The 21,142-nt window shown below is 40.4% G+C and overlaps 2 protein-coding genes across 3 annotated transcripts in view; both read right to left on the minus strand.

Annotated features, from left to right (window-relative positions):
- Nucleotides 1–16,488, minus strand: part of LOC132160987 (gastrula zinc finger protein XlCGF46.1-like) — a 103,533-nt gene extending 87,045 nt beyond the window's left edge. The window contains exons 1-2 of one of the 2 annotated variants that reach the window (XM_059570867.1): nt 16,116–16,488; nt 10,152–11,254 (exon numbers count right to left, since the gene is read on the minus strand). In XM_059570867.1, the coding sequence (XP_059426850.1) occupies nt 10,209–11,254; nt 16,116–16,446 (1,377 nt within the window). In that variant the 5' untranslated portion in view covers nt 16,447–16,488 and the 3' untranslated portion in view covers nt 10,152–10,208. Of the gene's footprint in view, nt 1–10,151; nt 11,255–16,109 lie in introns of both variants that reach the window. The other variant, XM_059570789.1, reaches the window with a different exon arrangement.
- LOC132094842 (gastrula zinc finger protein XlCGF8.2DB-like) overlaps nt 10,062–21,142 on the minus strand; it is a 120,758-nt gene continuing 109,677 nt past the window's right edge. Inside the window, exon 4 of the mRNA XM_059499584.1 lies at nt 10,062–10,208. Within this exon, the coding sequence (XP_059355567.1) occupies nt 10,085–10,208 (124 nt within the window). The 3' untranslated portion in view covers nt 10,062–10,084. The remainder of the gene's footprint in view (nt 10,209–21,142) is intronic.

Here is a 21,142-nt window from a genome sequence, read left to right on the forward strand (position 1 = left end):
GGAGCTGGAGGAGGTTGAGGACAGTGATCTTACCCAGGTTTCCTGGAGCTGGAGGAGTTGAGGGCAGTGTTCTCACACAGGTTTCCTTGAGCTGGAGGAGGTTGAGGGCAGTGTTCTCACACAGGTCTCCTGGAGCTGGAGGAGGCTGAGTGCAGTGTTCTTACACAGGTCTCCTGGAGCTGGAGGAGGCTGAGTGCAGTGTTTTTACACAGGTTTCCTGGAGCTGGAGGAGGTTGAGTGCAGTGATCTTCTACAGGTCTCCTGGAGCTGGAGGAGGATGAGTTCAGTGGTCTTTCACAGGTCTCCTGGAGCTGGAGGAGGATGAGTGCAGTGATCCTACACAGGTCTGGAGCTGGAGGAGGATGAGTGCAGTTTTCTCACACAGGTTTCCTGGAGCTGGAGGAGGTTGAGTGCAGTGGTCTTTCACAGGTCTTCTGGAGCTGGAGGAGGATGAGTGCAGTGATCCTACACAGGTCTGGAGCTGGAGGAGGATGAGTGCAGTGATCCTACTCAGGTCTGGAGCTGGAGGAGGATAAGTGTAGTGTTCTCACACAGGTCTCCTGGAGCTGGAGGAGGTTGAGTGCAGTGTTTTGTACTAGCTACACGTATGACAGGATTTTTCAGAAAGATTAATACAAGACGTAGTCAGCCAGACTATGAACATTATTAACAGCAATTATTATATGATGCAGTCACACTTGTAGCAATTTGTTAGTTCTGTTTGTTGATTCAAGGTTAGCATCATCTGGGGTCCTCTGAGGGGTCAGGATCATCTCTTCTCAGGTGTTCTGGATCCAGACTGGAGCTTGTGTAAGCCCTAGTTACACAAACTGAGAAATAAATAGAGACATCATTAGCATAGCTGCTGTTCCAACAAAGTTAAATTAATTAGTTTAACCCAAGCTAAAGAATAAGAATGCGCATTTGATCAGATGCAACTACACTCACAATTTAAGAGATACATTATTTTGAATGCTTGACAATCACCTAGGAGTGCGTTACAATAGTCCAGTCTAGAGGTCATGAATGCATGAACTAGATCAGGGGTCTCCAACCTTTTTGTGAGTGAGGGCTCCCTGAAGGGATAAAATAGTCTTGAGGGCTACTTGTTTGATATAGGCATACACACACGCGCACACACACACACACACACACACACACACACAAAGTTTCAAGTTTTGAAAAATACAACAACAAACAGTAATATTGTTAAATATTATGACTATTGAATATATAATTACCGTATATACCCGAATATAAGACAAGTTTTTTCGTCCTAAAAATAGGCTTTTTTGTCCTAAAAAATGGGGGGTCGTCTTATATTCGCGATATAGACAAAATCACGGGGGGAAAGGGAGAAAGAACAACGGCATAAATATGAAATAGTGACTGAATGATATACTTTACATACAACCCGAATTCCGGAAAAGTTGGGACGTTTTTTAAATTTTAATAAAATGAAAACTAAAGGAATTTCAAATCACATGAGCCAATATTTTATTCACAATAGAACATAGATAACGTAGCAAATGTTTAAACTGAGAAATTTTACACTTTTATCCACTTAATTAGCTCATTTAAAATTTAAAGCCTGCTACAGGTCTCAAAAAAGTTGGCACGGGGGCAACAAATGGCTAAAAAACAAGCAGTTTTGAAAAGATTCAGCTGGGAGAACATCTAGTGATTAATTAAGTTAATTGATATCAGGTCTGTAACATGATTAGCTATAAAAGCTTTGTCTTAGAGAAGCAGAGTCTCTCAGAAGTAAAGATGGGCAGAGGCTCTCCAATCTGTGAAAGAATGCGTAAAAAAATTGTGGAAAACTTTAAAAACAATGTTCCTCAACGTCAAATTGCAAAGTCTTTGCCAATCTCATCATCTACAGTGCATAACATCATGAAAAGATTCAGAGAAACTGGAGAAATCTCTGTGCGTAAGGGACAAGGCCGGAGACCTTTATTGGATGCCCGTGGTCTTCGGGCTCTCAGACGACACTGCATCACTCATCGGCATGATTGTGTCAATGACATTACTAAATGGGCCCAGGAATACTTTCAGAAACCACTGTCGGTAAACACAATCCGCCGTGCCATCAGCAGATGCCAACTAAAGAGCCATAGCCATATGTCCAAAGGAAGCCATATGTGAACATGGTCCAGAAGCGCCGTCGTGTCCTGTGGGCTAAGGCTCATTTAAAATGGACTATTTCAAAGTGGAATAGTGTTTTATGGTCAGACGAGTCCAAATTTGACATTCTTGTTGGAAATCACGGACGCCGAGTCCTCCGGGCTAAAGAGGAGGGAGACCTTCCAGCATGTTATCAGCGTTCAGTTCAAAAGCCAGCATCTCTGATGGTATGGGGGTGCATAAGTGCATACGGTATGGGCAGCTTGCATGTTTTGAAAGGCTCTGTGAATGCTGAAAGGTATATAAAGGTTTTAGAGCAACATATGCTTCCCTCCAAACAATGTCTATTTCAGGGAAGGCCTTGTTTATTTCAGCAGGACAATGCAAAACCACATACTGCAGCTATAACAACAGCATGGCTTCGTCGTAGAAGAGTCCGGGTGCTAACCTGGCCTGCCTGCAGTCCAGATCTTTCACCTATAGAGAACATTTGGCGCATCATTAAACGAAAAATACGTCAAAGACGACCACGAACTCTTCAGCAGCTGGAAATCTATATAAGGCAAGAATGGGACCAAATTCCAACAGCAAAACTCCAGCAACTCATAGCCTCAATGCCCAGACGTCTTCAAACTGTTTTGAAAAGAAAAGGAGATGCTACACCATGGTAAACATGCCCCGTCCCAACTATTTTGAGACCTGTAGCAGAAATCAAAATAGAAATGAGCTCATTTTGTGCATAAAATTGTAAACTTTCTCAGTTTAAACATTTGCTATGTTATCTATGTTCTATTGTGAATAAAATATTGGCTCATGTGATTTGAAAGTCTTTTAGTTTTCATTTTATTAAAATTTAAAAAACGTCCCAACTTTTCCGGAATTCGGGTTGTACTTGCATGTAAAATTAGAAAAGCAACATAATATCTGTGTTTAACTAAATTAAAACGCTGCTCCTCTGCTGCGCGATACGCAGAGAGAACAAGAGAGGTGTGCGCACGAGACGCAGAGCGAGAGAGAGAGAGAGGTGCGCGCGCGCAGAGCGAGAGAGAGAGAGAGGTGCGCGCACGAGACGCAGAAAGAGAGAGATAGAGAGACGTGCAGATTCTAAATATTTTAAATTGTTGAATTATTTTATTATGCTTTAATGGTATATGAAATGTCACCAATAGTTATTTTCTCATTTTATGCCATTATCATAAAAAAGAAAAAAAAAAATGAAAGATTACAATTCAGGCTATTTATAGAACGTGCTCGGCGGGCGACTCAGAGACTCCACGCGGGCTACCAGGTGCCCGCGGGCACCATGTTGGAGACCACTGAACTAGACTTTCTGCATCAGAAACAGTTAACATGTTTCGTAGCTTGGCAATGATGGAAGAATGCAGTTTTTGTAACATGGGAAATATGATTTTCAAAAGACAAGTTGCTGTCTAATATAACATCCAGATTTTTGAATGTAGAGGAAGTAACAGTACGTCCGTACTGACTCAAAACCAAATTCATCTTATATCAGGTAAATAATATATCCACGATATATATATACACTGGCTGAAATGTTTTGAAATCACTTGTACCCTACCTGTTTGAAAAAATCTAGTCTCTGTCTCTGTCAGTTTGAGTCTTGGTAAAGTTTCTGTTGGTCACGGATTATGGAAAGTGAACATAAATCTATAGGGGTTGTTGGATATATTAACGCACTGTAAAATATTAATTTGAAGCTTCTTTCTTTTCAGATTGTTACACCTTTATCATAAAAGGCTGTATATTAATTTATTGGGAGAAAACCGGTAGTTCTATGTGAAATCAGACATTTGAGCTCCCCCATATAGTCAAACTGGCATAATCAATAACACCCCATGAATAATTGACTGTTAAATTGGTAGTCGAATCAGGCTCCTTGAATCAAAGCATGGATTCTTCGACTATTCGGGGTCACCTCTATTATTTTTACAAATCATTGTTTAAATTGCGAACGTAACCGCTAGAGGAGGCTTTGAGACCATGCAGAATGCTCTGTTGTCTGGTCGCTCCCATTTCACAGCGAGTGGGATTTCTGCAAATTAGTCGAATGCAGAGATGTGATTATTGATCGTGAGCACAACATCCAGTAGGGCTTGGGTCTCCTAGAGCTGGAGGAGGATGAGTGCAGTGTTCTTACACATTTCTCTTGGAGCTGGAGGACGTTGAGTGTAGTGATCTTAAGAACACTGCACTCAGCCTCCTCCAGCTCCAGGAGACCTGTGTGAGAACACTGCCCTCAACCTCCTCCAGCTCAAGGAAACCTGTGTGAGAACACTGCCCTCAACTCCTCCAGCTCCAGGAGACCTGTGCAAGATCACTGCCCTCAACCTCCTCCAGCTCCAGCAGACCTGTGTGATAACACTGCCCTCAACCTCCTCCAGCTCAAGGAAACCTGTGTGAGAACACTGCCCTCAACTCCTCCAGCTTCAGGAGACCTGTGCAATATCACTGCCCTCAACCTCCTCCAGCTCCAGCAGACCTGTGTAATAACACTGCACTCAACCTCCTCCACCTCCAGGAGACCTGTGTGAGAACCCTACACTTATCCTCCTACAGCTCCAGACCTGTGTAAGATCACTGCACTCATCCTCCTCCAGCTCCAGGAGACCTGTGAAAGACCACTGCACTCAACCTCCTCCAGCTCCAGGAAACCTGTGTAAGAACACTGCACTCAGCCTCCTCCAGCTCCAGGAGACCTGTGTGAGAACACTGCCCTCAACCTCCTCCAGCTCAAGGAAACCTGTGTGAGAACACTGCCCTCAACTCCTCCAGCTCCAGGAGACCTGTGTAAAATCACTGCCCTCAACCTCCTCCAGCTCCAGCAGACCTGTGTGATAACACTGCACCCAACCTCCTCCAGCTCAAGCAGACCTGTGTGAGAACACTGCCCTCAACTCCTCCAGCTCCAGGAGACCTGTGTAAGATCACTGCCCTCAACTTCCTCCAGCTCCAGGAGACCTGTGCAAGATCACTGCACTCATCCACCTCCAGCTACAGGAGACCTGTGTGAGAACACTGCCCTCATCCTCCTCCAGCTCCAGGAGACCCGTGCAAGATCACTGCACTCATCCACCTCCAGGAGACCTGTGTGAGAACACTGCCCTCATCCTCCTCCAGCTCCAGGAGACCCGTGCAAGATCACTGCACTCATCCACCTCCAGGAGACCTGTGTGAGAACACTGCCCTCAACCTCCTCCAGCTCCAGGAGACCTGTGTAAGATCACTACACTCAACGTCCTCCAGCTCCAAGAGAAATGTGTAAGAACACTGCACTCATCCTCCTCCAGCTCTAGGAGACCCAAGCCCTACTGGATGTTGTGCTCACGATCAATAATCTCATCTCTGCATTCGACTAATTTGCAGAAATCCCACTTGCTGTGAAATGGGAGCGACCAGACAACAGAGCATTCTGCATGGTCTCAAAGCCTCCTCTAGCGGTTACGTTCGCAATTCAAACAATGATTTGTAAAAATATACAGCCTTAATATACAGCCTTTTATGATAAAGGTGTAACAATCTGAAAAGAAAGAAGCTTCAAATTAATATTTTACAGTGCGTTAATATATCCAACCACCCCTATAGATTTATGTTCACTTTCCATAATCCGTGACCAACAGAGGAGCATCTTGGCACAGGGATTTAAAACTTTACCAAGACTCAAACTGACACAGACAGAGACTAGATTTTTTCAAACAGGTAGGGTACAAGTGATTTCAAAACATTTCACCCAGTGTATATATATCGTGGATATATTATTTACCTGATATAAGATGTATTTGGTTTTGAGTCAGTACAGACGTACTGTTACTTCCTCTACATTCAAAAATCTGGGTGTTATTTTAGCCAGCAACTTGTCTTTTGAAAATCATATTTCCCATGTTACAAAAACTGCATTCTTCCATCATTGCCAAGCTACGAAACATGTTAACTGTTTCTGATGCAGAAAATCTAGTTCATGCATTCATGACCTCTAGACTGAGTCTAGTGGTTGTCCTACTTCTTCAATAAACAAGCTACAGGTAGTCCAAAATGCAGCTGCTAGAGTCCTTACCAGGTCAAGAAAATATGATCATATTACCCCAATTTTACAGTCTCTGCACTGGCTACCTATTAAGTCCCGTATCAGTTAGAAATTATCATTACTTACCTATAAGGCCCTAAATGGTTTAGCTCCTGCATACCTAACTAGCCTTCTACCACGTTACAATCCATCACGCTCCCTAAGGTCACAAAACGCTGGACTTTTGGTAGTTCCTAGGATACCAAAGTCCACTAAAGGAGGTAGAGCTTTTTCGCATTTGGCTCCCAAACTCTGGAATAGCCTTCCTGATAATTTTCCTCTTTCGCCAAGCATTCGAAATAATGTATCTCTTAAATTGTAAGTGTAGTTGCATCTGATCAAATGCGCATTCTTATTCTTTAGCTTGGGTTAAACTAATTAATTTAACTTTGTTGGAACAGCAGCTATGCTAATGATGTCTCTATTTATTTCTCCGTTTTGTGTAACTAGGGCTTACACAAGCTCCAGTCTGGATCCAGAACACCTGAGAAGAGATGATCCTGACCCCTCAGAGGACCCCAGATGATGCTAACCCTGAATCAACAAACAGAACTAACAAATATTGCTACAAGTGTGACTGCATCATATAATAATTGCTGTTAATAATGTTCATAGTCTGGCTGACTACGTCTTGTATTAATCTTTCTGAAAATCCTGTCATACGTGCACAAACTGACAGTCACCACTTATAAGCTAGTACTAAATATTGTAGAAACTTAATTTTCTGTAAAGTTGCTTTGTAACGATTTGTATTGTAAAAAGCAATATACAAATAAACTTGAATTGAACTTAATTATATTATCCGCCAAGTTGTCTCTAGATTTTACATAGTGCCGGAAAGCTGATTCTGTCAGCTCTTGAATCTCCATTACACGTGTCCCTACAAAAACTTTGAAGCAGCATGAGCTGGATTTCAACCATGTTTGCACCGTGGTGGAGTCTGACCAGAGTGTAACAGAGTGAATGGGGATTGTAAGTTCTGCAACTAGGAGTTTGGAAAGTTGAGAACCACAAAGAGCTGCACATAACTCCAGGCGGGGTATGGACTGCTGCTTGCGAGGAGTGACTCTAGACCTGGCAGCTATGAAGGCAACTTCAACTTGTCCCTCTTTACTCTTGGTCCCCAGGTAAGCCACTGAAACATATGCCTGTTTTGAAGCATCACAGAAGACATGAATCTCATGCCTACAGGACAGGTGATCCATCTTTGAGCTGAAGTAACATCTGGGCAGAGATATCTCGTCTAGTCCGTTCAACTCTTTCTCCCATTCACACCACAAGGAAAACATGCTTGTGGTTTTTACTTGGGACTTGGAGCCATAACAACTGTCTCTCCTCTTGGTTGATGAGTCAGGAGCATAAGTTACTGTTCTAGAAGTATGATCCTGAACTTGGAGCTCGTACTCCAACCAATCCGCAAAGTCATGAAGAGTAGGAACTGTTATTCTTGATGGGTGAACATACCTCTTGCAACTGGTCCTAAGCTTTTGTGGAAGTTTGTCTTGTAGCCTGGACACCTGCAAACCACATTCAAATTCAGCTGCCCCTTCTGACCCCAGCTGCTCTAGCATACTCACTCATGAACCTACAAGGAGGACAAATAGCTTCAATGCTTAAAAATCTCCTGACCTGATGTTGGGACTTTCCTAAACTTCAGCAATATTCCAAAGAACAAGCTTGTGTGGTTGACCATACATCGTTTTCAGAGCTCGCATGGTATCTGTGTAGGGTCTCACAGAATTACAGTAAGAATCGGCTACCAAGGACCTGATATTTGAAGCGATCAGTTGCATCTGCTGGGAGAAGTTTCTCCAGTGCTAACCGCAGTCTCAAAAACGGTTTTGGGTCTGTTGACGTTAAGACGGGTATGGTAGGTGCTGGTCCCTGGTAAATCCCCTCTTGCATTTGTAACATTTTAGCTCTAGGTGTAATCTTAGGTTGCTGTGGTAGATGGTAAGTAGGTAACTCTCTCTTGTCTGGATAATGCCTGTGTATGAATTGAGGGTTGTCGTCAGAGTCATGAACAGCTTCAGCAGTCTGTGATGACCACCGAGGGGTATCAGAATAGCTCTCACTAGCATGTGTCCTTTCTAACCTGGGTGAAAGTGTAAAGTCCCTCATCTGCCTTGTCAGCTACTCACACTGGACAGATATGTGCTGGAAAACATCCCCAGAAAATGATGAAGGCTCCCTCTGGGTTACTGATGAAGGCTGGCTGTGTGTCCGTTGGGGGTTCTTAGTACGAGGGGCTGGCACTGGGGTCACTGAGCAGCGAGGAGTCTCTATTCCTGTGGTGATCTGCTGGATCTCCTGCCTTAATGTAGCATTCCTTGAGGCCTTGTAGTGCAGACAGGATCTCGGGTAGGATGTGGCTATGTAGCTCATCACTCTCTCGTCATCTCGGTCTACCTAGACTTAATGTCAGATAGCTGTTGGGCTTGAAGATGAAGCTCATCCTTCTCTGATTGTGTATCTGTCTCTTGCCATTTTATCTTGAAGAAGCAGATCACCTGCATATGAGTGCTGGTTCTTTGGAGATGGTGATCTCGATACATACTCTGGCATGGGTGGAGCTTTCTCTACTCCGGCTTGATCCAGATGTGCAGTTGGTACTGCTCTCTTCACATAGCCTGATTCAGGGACTTGGTAATCTGCCAAATGTGTATGTGGCCTTATTTGTCATTGAGGGCGAACAACAGGAGGATCTGGCTTGGAATTGTACATCATCTCTCTGCTGTGATTCAACAATCCGGCTCGAAGGACCATATGAAATATAGGGAGTTCGGAAGTGCACTATTTGGATGGGTATGAAATACAGCAGGCAGTCAGTTAGGACTGAATGAGCCAACTCTTAACTGAAGAGGCACCAAGCAATGTCTAGGTTCCCTTTAGTTTACTGGAGAATTTTGAGTATACGTGTGGTTCTGCAATAATTAAACAAGAATATAAATTTACAGATATATACATACAGGCGTTACACAAATATAAAAACATGCCTTTGAATAATGAAACACTATAATTATTCTGAACAGGTCTTAGTGTTAATTATTTGAATGTCCACAAGAGAGTGCTATTAGCAAGTGAATGCAGCTTAACCATGCATAAATTAATACAAGCATGCGACAAAAATGATAAGCGTTTTAAGCATGATAATAATCATCTCCAAATAGCCGTACATACTGCAATAATGGTGTGCAATATATTTAAACATCTCGTACTGAATCAGAACGTAGTAATACTTAGAAATACACTAAATAGGAAGATTAATACAGTCAGGATGGTGCTAATCAACAACTCTTATGAACTGGAAAAATGGACGATTTCTCAGTCACAGAAAATATATATAATCTACACTCAGTTTTCCACATGCACGCACACAGTAACCCGATATAAACCACAACTTAATGGCAATTCAGTGTGGATTTATAAGTATTAGAAGTCTGAAAATGGCGGACTTTCCACTCTCGCACAAGTGATGCAGCTGCTCTTTTTCAGAATCACGGGATGATGTGGTAGCATCGAGCACTCTGATTGGTTGGGATTATCCGGGACATTCAAGAATATCCAGGCCTTTTGTACAAACACAGCTCATTGGCATTTAAAGGAACCTGCACTGAAACAAGTCACTGTGAACAGAGCTGTTTTTGACAGGGTAAAGATTGTGTTGTTTTAAACTACAATTGAGAAATTTAAACTAAAGTATAATATAGACTTTTTATTAAGACCCTAAAGAGTCATAACATCTTGTGGAAAATGGGTATCCGATGACCCCTTTAAAATGTGAGTCTCAAGGTATCCTTTACACACAAAAAAAAACTTTCCACACTGAGAGCAGGTTCAGTTCAGTTTTATTTTATTTCCCAAAGAATTTTAATTTTACACGTCATTTACTTTAACTCCCCAAGGTAAAAGGCTTTTATGAAGAGTGGGATACCAAATGAACCTTGCAATGTCCTTTCTGTGTAAAAGTTTTTCCAAACTGACAGCAAGTGAAAGTCTTCTACCCAGTATGAATTAACATGTGCCTCTTAAGGCTTGATTTATATGTAAAACACTTTCCACACTGAGAGCAGCAGAAAGGATTTTCTGAAGTGTGAGTTACCAAATGAGTCTTAAGGTCTTCTTTCAGTGTAAAACTCTTTCCACACTGAGAGCAGCTGAAAGACTTTATCCCAGCATGAATTAACATGTGCCTCTTAAGGCTTGATTTATATGTAAAACACTTTCCACACTGAGAACAGCAGAAAGGACTTTCTGAAGTGTGAGTTACCAAATGAGTCTTAAGGTCTTCTTTCAGTGTAAAACTCTTTCCACACTGAGAGCAGCTGAAAGACTTTATCCCAGCATGAATTAACATGTGCCTATTAAGACTACGGTTAAATATGAAACTCTTTTCACACTGAGAGCAGCTGAAAGGCTTTATTCCAGTATGAATTATCATGTGGTTCTTAAGGCCTACTTTAGATGTAAAACTCTTTCCACACTGAGAGCAGCTGAAAGGCTTTATTCCAGTATGAATTAAAATATGATGCCTTAAGCTAGCTTTCAGTGTAAAACTCTTTCCACACTGAGAGCAACTGAAAGGCTTTATCCCAGTATGAATAAACATGTGCTTCTCAAGGCCTTCTTTGCGTGTAAATGTGTTTCCACACTGAGAGCAGCTAAAAGGCTTTATTCCAGTATGAATTAGCATGTGATCCTTTAAGCTACCTTTCAGTGTAAAACTATTTCCACACTGAGAGCAGATGAAAGGCTTTATTCCAGTATGAATAAACATGTGATCCTTTAAGCTAGCTTTCCGTGTAAAACTCTTTCCACACTGAGAGCAGCTGAAAGGCTTTATTCCAGTATGAATAAACATGTGAGTCTTAAGATTACAGTTACGTTTGAAACTCTTTCCACACTGAGAGCAGCTGAAAGGCCTCTTGACTTCTGTTGTTTTAAGGCTGCAACTCACTGATTTTTCTCCATTGACATCATGATCTTTCTGATCCTGATATTTCTCCTCCACCTCATTCAGATCTTGCCTTTCTTCTTTCATTAGGCCTATAAAAAAAGAATGAAAATCAAATGGTAAATTTGAAAAATAAGAGGATAAAATATTTGTGTACGAAAACAATGTCAAAACTGTCCTTTGTTAACAGAGTGCAATGAAAATAACTAAAATCACTGCATTATGCTGACAGGTCAATAGATGGTGATATCACTTTGTAAAGAAACACTACACACTGACAGCTCCAGCAAACAAGGTTTGTTTGTTGATCACTTTCTTTAATTTAAAAATTTAAATAACATATTACATTCAAATCATTGGGAGAAACAGGGTTTAGTTTGGTCACTGATTCACACAGGTAAAACATTGAACACTTTGAGACAAATACAGTCGTGGCCAAAAGTTTTGAGAATTACATAAATATTAGTTTTCAAAAAGTTTGCTGCTAAACTGCTTTTAGATCTTTGTTTCAGTTGTTTCTGTGATGTACTGAAATATAATTACAAGCACTTCATACGTTTCAAAGTCTTTTATCGACAATTACATGACATTTATGCCAAGAGTCAGTATTTGCAGTGTTGGCCCTTCTTTTTCAGGACCCCTGCAATTCGACTGGGCATGCTCTCAATCAACTTCTGGGCCAAATCCTGACTGATAGCAACCCATTCTTTCATAATCACTTCTTGGAGTTTGTCAGAACTAGTGGGTTTTTGTTTGTCCACCCGACTCTTGAGGATTGACCAAAAGTTCTCAATGGGATTAAGATCTGGGGAGTTTCCAGACCATGGACCCAAAATTTCAACTTTCTGGTCCCCGAGCCACTTAGTTATCACTTTTGACTTATGGCACGGTGCTCCATCGTGCTGAAAAAATGCATTGTTCTTCACCAAACTGTTGTTGGATTGTTGGAAGAAGTTGCTGTTGGAGGGTGTTTTGGTACCATTCTTTATTCATGGCTGTGTTTTTGGGCAGAATTGTGAGTGAGCCCACTCCCTTGGATGAGAAGCAACCCCACACATGAATGGTGTCAGGATGCTTTACTGTTGGCATGACACAGGACTGATGGTAGCGCTCACCTTTTCTTCTCCTGACAAGCCTTTTTCCAGATGCCCCAAACAATCGGAAAGGGGCTTCATCTGAGAATATGACTTTGCCCCAGTCCTCAGCAGTCCACTCACTATACTTTCTGCAGAAGATCAATCTGTCCCTGATGTTTTTTTTGGAGGGAAGCGGCTTCTTTGCTGCCCTTCTTGACACCAGGCCATCTTCCAAAAGTCTTGGCCTCACTGTGCGTGCAGATGCGCTCACACCTGCCTGCTGCCATTCCTGAGCAAGCTCTGCACTGGTGGCACTCTGATCCCGCAGCTGAATCCTCTTTAGGAGACCATCCTGGCGCTTGCTGGACTTTCTTGGACGCCCTGAAGCCTTCTTTACAAGAATTGAACCTCTTTCCTTGAAGTTCTTGATGATCCTATAAATTGTTGATTTAGGTGCAATCTTAGTAGCCACAATATCCTTGCCTGTGAAGCCATTTTTATGCAACGCAATGATGGCTGCACGCGTTTCTTTGCAGGTCACCATGGTTAACAATGGAAGAACAATGATTTCAAGCATCACCCTCCTTTTAACATGTCAAGTCTACCATTCTAACCCAATCAGCCTGACATAATGATCTCCAGCCTTGTGCTCGTCAACATTCTCACCTGAGTTAACAAGATGATTACTGAAATGATCTCAGTAGGTCCTTTAAATGACAGTAATGAAAGGCAGTGGAAAGGTTTTTTTGGGATTAAGTTAATTTTCATGGCAAAGAAGGACTATGAAATTAATCTGATCACTCTTCATAACATTCTGGAGTATATGCAAATTGCTTTTATAAAAACTTAAGCAGCAACTTTTGCAATTTCCAATATTTATGTTATTCTCAAAACTTTTGGCCACGACTGTACAATCTGACTGAACTCGAATAATTACACATCACAGATCACTGATTGGGTCAATCTCACGAATCTGTTAAAATGCCATGGCATTAATTATTTTAAATATTAAACATGCACTTTAATATTTAACATGCACATGTCAAGAACCGGGTTTGAATGGGACCTCGGTACTACCGGTACTTGAAGAAACCTGGTACCGTCACATTTACATTTATTTTTAGTACCGACTTGGTACCGAAGTACCGGGTCTTTTGACAACACTACCTTACACACAGAGTATTTCAACATAGTAATACTTTATTTTTTGCATTTTATTGCATTTTCTGCTGAAATTCTCATTACCGCAATGCGTCCAGCTGTGTCTGAACTCATGTTGTAATTTAAACAAATTAGAATTAAAATATTCTGAAAAAAGTAAATGGATATTCTGCTAGATTTTTTCACACTACAGAAAAATGACAGACTGAATATTCATGTATAATATTAACGATACAATAGTCTAAAAATAAAGTGTCCATGACTGATGAACTCATCCTCTGCAACATTTTTTAAGGGCCATTTAAAACGCACATTTTTTTTTCGATAAATCTTGATTTTAAATTATGCAACACATGTGGCAGAGCCTTCAAAATAGTACCTGCAAGTAGGCAGGTCTTTTCATATTGTTCAAGTTAAAAATTATCTTGTCAGAAAGTGTACGCAAAGAAACCTCAACCTCCACAACACCATTTTCACGTACCCCAACAATTTAAGGCCAGTTGCGGTAGAGAGACCTTTTTTTTTTTTGGTAATGAGAATTTAATCATACAGGCTATTTTTTATCATTATTTAAACTATTTAATAACACAAAAAGCTTAAGCAAAGACTATGGTGACCAATTTCAGAGAAAACATTTATACCAACCCACCAACTCCCAGGAAGGAGAGAAACATTATGGGCTAGAAGTTACAACAAGAGTAGTTATAAAAAATAACTACAAAAGTACATAAATATCAAATATAATTACTGTAATTGACCAAAAGGGTTATGTTCCAAAGGTTGTGGTATGCTTGTAGCTTCAAGACTAACTTACTACAGGTGAAACTTTGTCAATATCTCCATTACTGTACAAAGAGTGTATAAAAATTTCAGTATTTTTTTTCTAATAATAATTATGCAATCTATTTTTTTTGGTTGTTGTACACTCGTAGTGACCAGACTGACTTACTAAAGGTTACATTTTCACAGTAACACCTTTACAGCTTGTACAGCACACAAATATTTTCATAAAAAACTAAATTTACCAAAATTCACTTAATTCTCTTTTTTCATGTTCTAAAGGTTGTAGTACACTCCAAGTAGGGATGGGTACCGAAACCCGGTATTAAAATGGCCCCGGGGCTAAATCATGAAAGACAGTAGCATCAGTAAGACCTGACGGTATCGGTTCTGCTTTCGGTACTGGAGGGGAAAAAATTTATGTACTGTGTATTTTTGCTTAATAATGTTATCATGCACATTTTATCTCACCAAACATTTCTAATGTGCGATCATATTAAGACGTTTGTCATTGAGATCTGTGAGATCTCTCATGCGCGCCGCTGAGGATGTCTGTCAGTCACACACACACACACACAACAAGAACGAGCGCGGTGCACACACAGACATAACAGTATGAAAACTCCTGCTTAATAATAAAGAGTGACGATGGCGAAGAGATTTGCTTAATAATGTTATCGTGCACATTTTATCTTACCAATCATTTCTAATTTGCGCTAATTAATAAGACGTTTGTCTGTGAAGTCTGCGAGATTTCTCATGTGCGCTGCGGAGGCTGTCTGTCAGTCACACACAACAAGAACGAGGGCGGCGTACACACATGCATAAGGGGCCGTTCACATATCGCGTCTTTTGCGCGCTCAAGTTCGTTATTTCAAATGTAGGCGTGCGGTAAGGGCGGAAACAAGCAATCTGTCAAAGCATCTTTCAAAAGTGCATTGTGCAGACAGAGAAATGCTAAGTTTTCGACTGCCGAACACAACACAAAGTAACACAACACAAAGTACCGATAAGAATACTGTTAAAGTACCGGACCGTTAAGCAGTATCGGTAAGAGTAGTAATACCGTTAAAACCTCAACGATACCCATCCCTAACTCCTAGTGGCTTTTGATTCTACCGCACATTATTTATATTTATATTCATATTTATTAATTTATTATTTATTTGTGTATACTGGTATATATGGTTTATGAGGACACAAATGTGTTTAATGTCATGGGTACTACAACATAAACATGGTTTATGAGGACACTTTCCTGTGTCCCAGTAAAACAAAAGGCTTAAAGAAAAAAAAAAAAAGTAGTTTTTTTTTAACATAATTGTGTAGTGTACCGCATATATGAAGGAAGGTTTTGGCAAAATCCCACCTGTAGTAAATCACTTTGAGTTATACACGCCTTACAGTTTGGCAATGTTTTATTTTAAATGTTAGAAGTCCCGTTAGTTAAAATACATTGGACGTTTTAAACCCAATCGGTGGATTTGGATTTGTCATACGGTCCCTTACACATCAAGCGCTGCTATAGCACATTTATTGTTGATATAAAGTTGTTGCATAACGTTAAAACTAATCGTGGTTTTGGTTTGTGGTTGTGGTATCTTTGTAGGACTGATGACTACACGAGTAGTGGCACACGAAAGCAAATGTCTGGCGAACATTGACCCTAAAACTAACTTTACCACGCTGGTTTCTACTACTAGTGTAAAAACCTATTCAGTCTCCCAGGCTCCGAGTTCAATTTGGATTCTTGATTTTCAAAAAGCAAAAATGAAGTCTAATTAAAGAAATAATTAAATCTCCTCAGTGTCAGTGCGGTTACATTTCCAGAAGAATTTTAAAACATGGATTTAAAACAATTTAATGATTTTTCCATAAAGGATTTCTGTATGTACCACAAATAGTATTTAAAGATGAATGCAGAATAAACACCAACCTCCTTGTTCCTCGTGTTTTATTCTCCTGGCTCCTCGTGTTTTATTCTCCAGGTTTCTGATTATTATCCCAGTTCCTGACTCCTTGCATTTTATTCCCCAGGTTTCTGGCTCCTCTGGTTTTATTCTTCGGGTTTCTGACTCCTCTGGTTTTATTCTCCGGGTTTCTGTCTGCTCTGTTTTTATTCTCCAGGTTTCTGGCTCCTCGGGTTTTATACTCCGGGTTTCTGGCTGCTCTGTTTTTATTCTCCAGGTTTCTGGCTCCTTGGGTTTTATTCTCCAGGTTTCTGGTTCACTCGTGTTCTCTTCACTCTCCTCTTTAACAAACATCATCTTCACAGCAGCAGATCTCAGTTCAGAAGATACTCCTCCAGATATTCCCCGCTTTTCATAAAAATGTAGTCACGACTGTGAGGATGAGAATATTACCGGTATTTATTGACCTGATTAAAAAAAAACTATGTCTTTACGTTATGAAAACATCCACTCAATTTAAAACTGTAAAAATGTATCAGATAAAGTTTTTTGCATAAATCTATTAAATTAACCTCAGTCCTGATCAAAACTACCAAATGTAAAAAAAAAAAAAAAAAAAATCCAAGATTTTAACTCATTAATTGGCAAGTTCATAAATGATGTCACTGATTTGGGGGAAAACAAAACAAAATGACTTATTTTCAATATAAAAGTTTTTTTTTTTAAACTAATCACAGTCTTGGGCATGCCAAAGGTTAGTAACAATATTGGCTTTGATGCATTGTTAGTTTTTGTGCAGCATTAGATTTAAATTTTTTCTGCCTCATTTATTGTTTGTGGCTGTTTTTGCCCCATTGACTTCCATTATAACGACATTTTTTGATTGCAAAGCCATGACACCATAAAATCATTCATTCTTGATTGTTGGTGGTTTTCCCTGTTGGGAAGAGGTAAAAATTTTTTTTTTTTTTTTTTTTACAGTTGATCACTAGGTGGGACCATTAACCCTTTAGATAGGCCTGTGCAAAAAAAGGCTTAGTTTCTGGCTTATATATGGAGTTATATGGAGTATAACAGCAAATTATAGTGTTTGTGTGTGTGTGAGAGATTCTTGATTGTTGGTGGTTTTCCCAGTTGGGAAGAGGTACACCAAAAACAAGAGAATTCACAATGTCCATATATGTGTGTGGAGGTAAATGGTCCAGGTCTCTGTGCCATTCAGCTGCAGGATATTTTGGATGCCTGAGAGCTTCTCCAAATACCGCTGTTTTGCGCTTGGTGTAACCTTAAAAAAAAAAAAATGTATTCCATTGTTCCTATGTTTTCCATATGTATCGTGTGAGGTACTGGAGCAGTTTTAACGCAGCAGTAACTTCCAGGCATGGTAAAACAGTGCGGAATTGCAAAAACTCCTCTACTACTAAGTTAACAACACATGTAAACAATCCTGTTTCGCTGCTGGTGTCCTGCCAACATGGCGGAGACTGTGATATCGAGGGAAGGGGCTCTGTGCTATGACGATAACTCCTCATTCTCAATACGGAGATTTGATTTGATTAATTTATGCTAACGTTGACAAATTCCGTGACTGTCCATATTAAAATGTAAGTTTCATTATCAAGACTGGATTTTGAGATTTGCTCAAATCAAACGGTCAGATGCTCATGATGTGACTCTTCACTTCAAGTGAGATGTTTTTCATGTGTTTTGTCCTCATTTCAGCCCCTTTCACACTGCGATTCCAGCAAATACACAGGTAAAATGTTCCGGCAATTGTTACCGGGTCGCTAGACTTTGCACTTTCACACTGCCAGTGATTACCCGGGATATGTGCGTTCTTTAACACACAACCCGTAAAGGTCCCGTAACGACATGTGAAATCAGGGCGTGACGTGTAATGTACGAGTCGAAAACGTTAGGCACGTTATACTTTCACTGAAGCTGACGAAAGACATCGCCGTCAACGCTGAAAGTGAGGAACGAACTGATCTCTGCTTTATTACAGTTTGCACATTTTTTTTTGTCGCGAACATTGATCTTCCTTCAAAACAGCCGGTAAAAGAGTCGTGTGATAACGTGCGTCATCACTACGACACGGCATTAGATCTGGCTTTTGTTCACACAGCACTCGTCCCGAGATTGAACCCGGCAATGTTACTAGGTATCCGACCCGGGGTTCAGCCCCGGGACGTGTTTGCTTTCACACAGAAGGCGACCCAGCAATGTTCTGGCCATTTGCCGGGTCCGACGTGCAATGTGAAAGGGGCTTTAGTGAGATGGCAGATGCTGAAATCACCTCAAGCTAAACTGTGAATTCCGTTTTTTGAATGGATTCCGCCACTCCGTCCGCGTTTTCTGCATCACGGAATTCATAGGGCCCTACAATTATCCCAGTACACTTGAACTGCTTCTGTTTTTGAACACTCAAGTGATTATCTAATCAATATAAAAGAGCAGCGCTGAGTCCAGGAGAACTCACCAGTGTCACACACACTCCGGACACATCGTGTTCAACTCAAACGGAGCACTTAAACGGTATATTTATTCGGTTAATATTTATTAAATTGAACAATGACCCAAAGATAAGTTTGAAGTTCAGTGTTTAAAAAAACGGAGCAAACGGAATGAGTGATCTATATTATAGTTCTATAAATGAAGCATACAGACTTTAATAGAGCCACAGAAAGACAAACGTTTCGATGGAAATGCTCAATATACCATTCAGAATACTTTAACAATTATTCTGAATATAATGTAATTTAATTTTAAACTATATGAATGGCGCTCTGAGGCGAGGCAGTATTTTCTGTCAGAAGTTTCTCGCTCTGTTCAGCGGCAAGTGTCTAAACACACAGCACGTGCTGTCAGTGATTTCAGCCACTAGGGGTTGCTCTCGCACTGTATGATGAAAACAGAGCCTTCTCAGCCACTCTATCAACGGACTTAACCTGGGAAACTATCAACCGCTCCAGCAATGAACGGAACGCGGAAAACTATCGGCATGGATTTCTGCCGATAACCGATTGTTCCAGCAATCAACTATCGGTGCCGATTTTTTTTGGCAAAACCAATAAATCGGTCGACCTCTACATTTCACATATAGGCCATCCATACCTTTCACCATCAAAAGGTGACAGGTGCATAAACATTTCTTTTTTTTATTGTTTACTCCATGTAGTTCTCAGACCTGAGGTGCATATTTGGATTTTGTCAGATACATACACATCAAGGTAAGTGCACAAAGGTGTCTCTCTCACACTCTCTCTTTCTCTCTCTCTCTCTCTCTCTCACACACACACACACACACACACACACACACACTATAAATTTGCTGTTATACTCCATATAACTCCATATACAAGCCAGAAACTAAGCATTTTTTTGCACAGGCCTATCTAAAGGGTTAATGGTCCCACCAAGTGATCATCTGTATAAATAACAATTTTGACCTCTTCCCAAAAGGGAAAACCACAAACAATCAAGAATGCATGATTTTATGGTGTCATGGCTTTGCAATCAAAAAATGTTGTTATAATGGAAGTCAATGGGGTAAAAACAGCCACGAACAACAAATGAGGGAGAACAAATTAAAATCTAATGCTGCACAAAAACTAACAGTGCATCAAAGTAGGGTTGTGCCGATAGACGATAGTATCGTGTATCGACGATCATCAGAGATATCGAATTCTCTGTCGATAATCAAGACGATATTAGGCTCATTTTCCTATTAATGTATTAGATTAAAATAATAATAACTATTATTTTTATTTTTATTAGGCTGCTTATTATAATTCGGCTTTTAAACTGCCCAGCTATTTCACTTAATTTCATTGCCCGCATTTCACACACACACCTCGCACGCGCAGGAGGATTAGAGCATGTAGTCAGTGAAGTTGTAACGCTTTGACTCAGATAATTCGTTAAATCCATGAAATGAAAGAGAAAACAACGAGTTGGTGTCCCACACATTTAATGGCTGTTATACGCCAATGCGCTCTTATCATACATGAGAGATTAACTCTTTCTTGGTGTCACAAATAAAGTAAAGACAAAATAATTAACAAGGCGGCAGAGCGAATTTATCATCCATCTCACGTAGTCCTTTTCTTAAAGACTGATCACTTAACTTATAAAACACACTATGTGGTGATGACGTAGAAGGACTACGTGAGAACCACTATGGATAATAAGTTCAATCTGCCGCCTTATTATTTTCATGCACCGCACTATAATGTGATGCATGCAAAATACATAGTTTTGGCGGTTACAAAGTCTCCATCCACAAACAGACGTACATCGTCTGCAGTTATAAGGTATTTCATTGCACTTTAACAAGTAATCTAAACAGCCTATATACTGTATGCGCAATATATTAAACGAGCCCTCACTAACTGAGTTTATTGCCACAGTTATGTTAGAATGCATCTCATTCTTGTTTCTGTGGCGGTGCGTCAGACTTGTCATGAGGCACGCGGCCCGGAGTGCTGTATGACTGATGCATCAGTTCAATTTAACTTTACTACAAATAAATCAACTTACCTGTTTTAAATACTTTATATTTTAATGTTCCTTTATGCCCAATATTAGTGTTTAACTGTTGGACTTTAAATGAAATCTGCTATTGATTTTCACCGTTGACTGATTTTACAGAACATTTAGACTGATAACTTCCCTGCGCAGATGCGGACGTGCGATATGACAGTTGCGTCCGACTATGTATGAACTAGCGGTTTTAAATACAGTATTTTTAAATTTAACGTTAGTTAAATCAGTCAGTATGTTTGAAAGTAATTTATTTTATTATTGGTGACTCCATAGGCTCTCTCTCTCGCGCACCTGCGCAGTTTAAAACACCAAATAGTTCTGCTATTACAAGAACAAAGAGTCTCTCTCTTGCTCCACCCATGCTCGATAATATTGTGTATCGTCGATCTCATGGGCTGACGATATGACGATTTGAAAAATGACCATATCGCCCAACACTACATCAAAGCCAATGTTGTTACTAATCTTTGACATGCCCAGGACTGTTATAAAAAGGTTAAAAAAAGTA

The sequence above is a fragment of the Carassius carassius genome, chromosome 1, assembly GCF_963082965.1.
Source record: "Carassius carassius chromosome 1, fCarCar2.1, whole genome shotgun sequence".
In the NCBI taxonomy this organism is placed as follows: domain Eukaryota; kingdom Metazoa; phylum Chordata; class Actinopteri; order Cypriniformes; family Cyprinidae; genus Carassius; species Carassius carassius.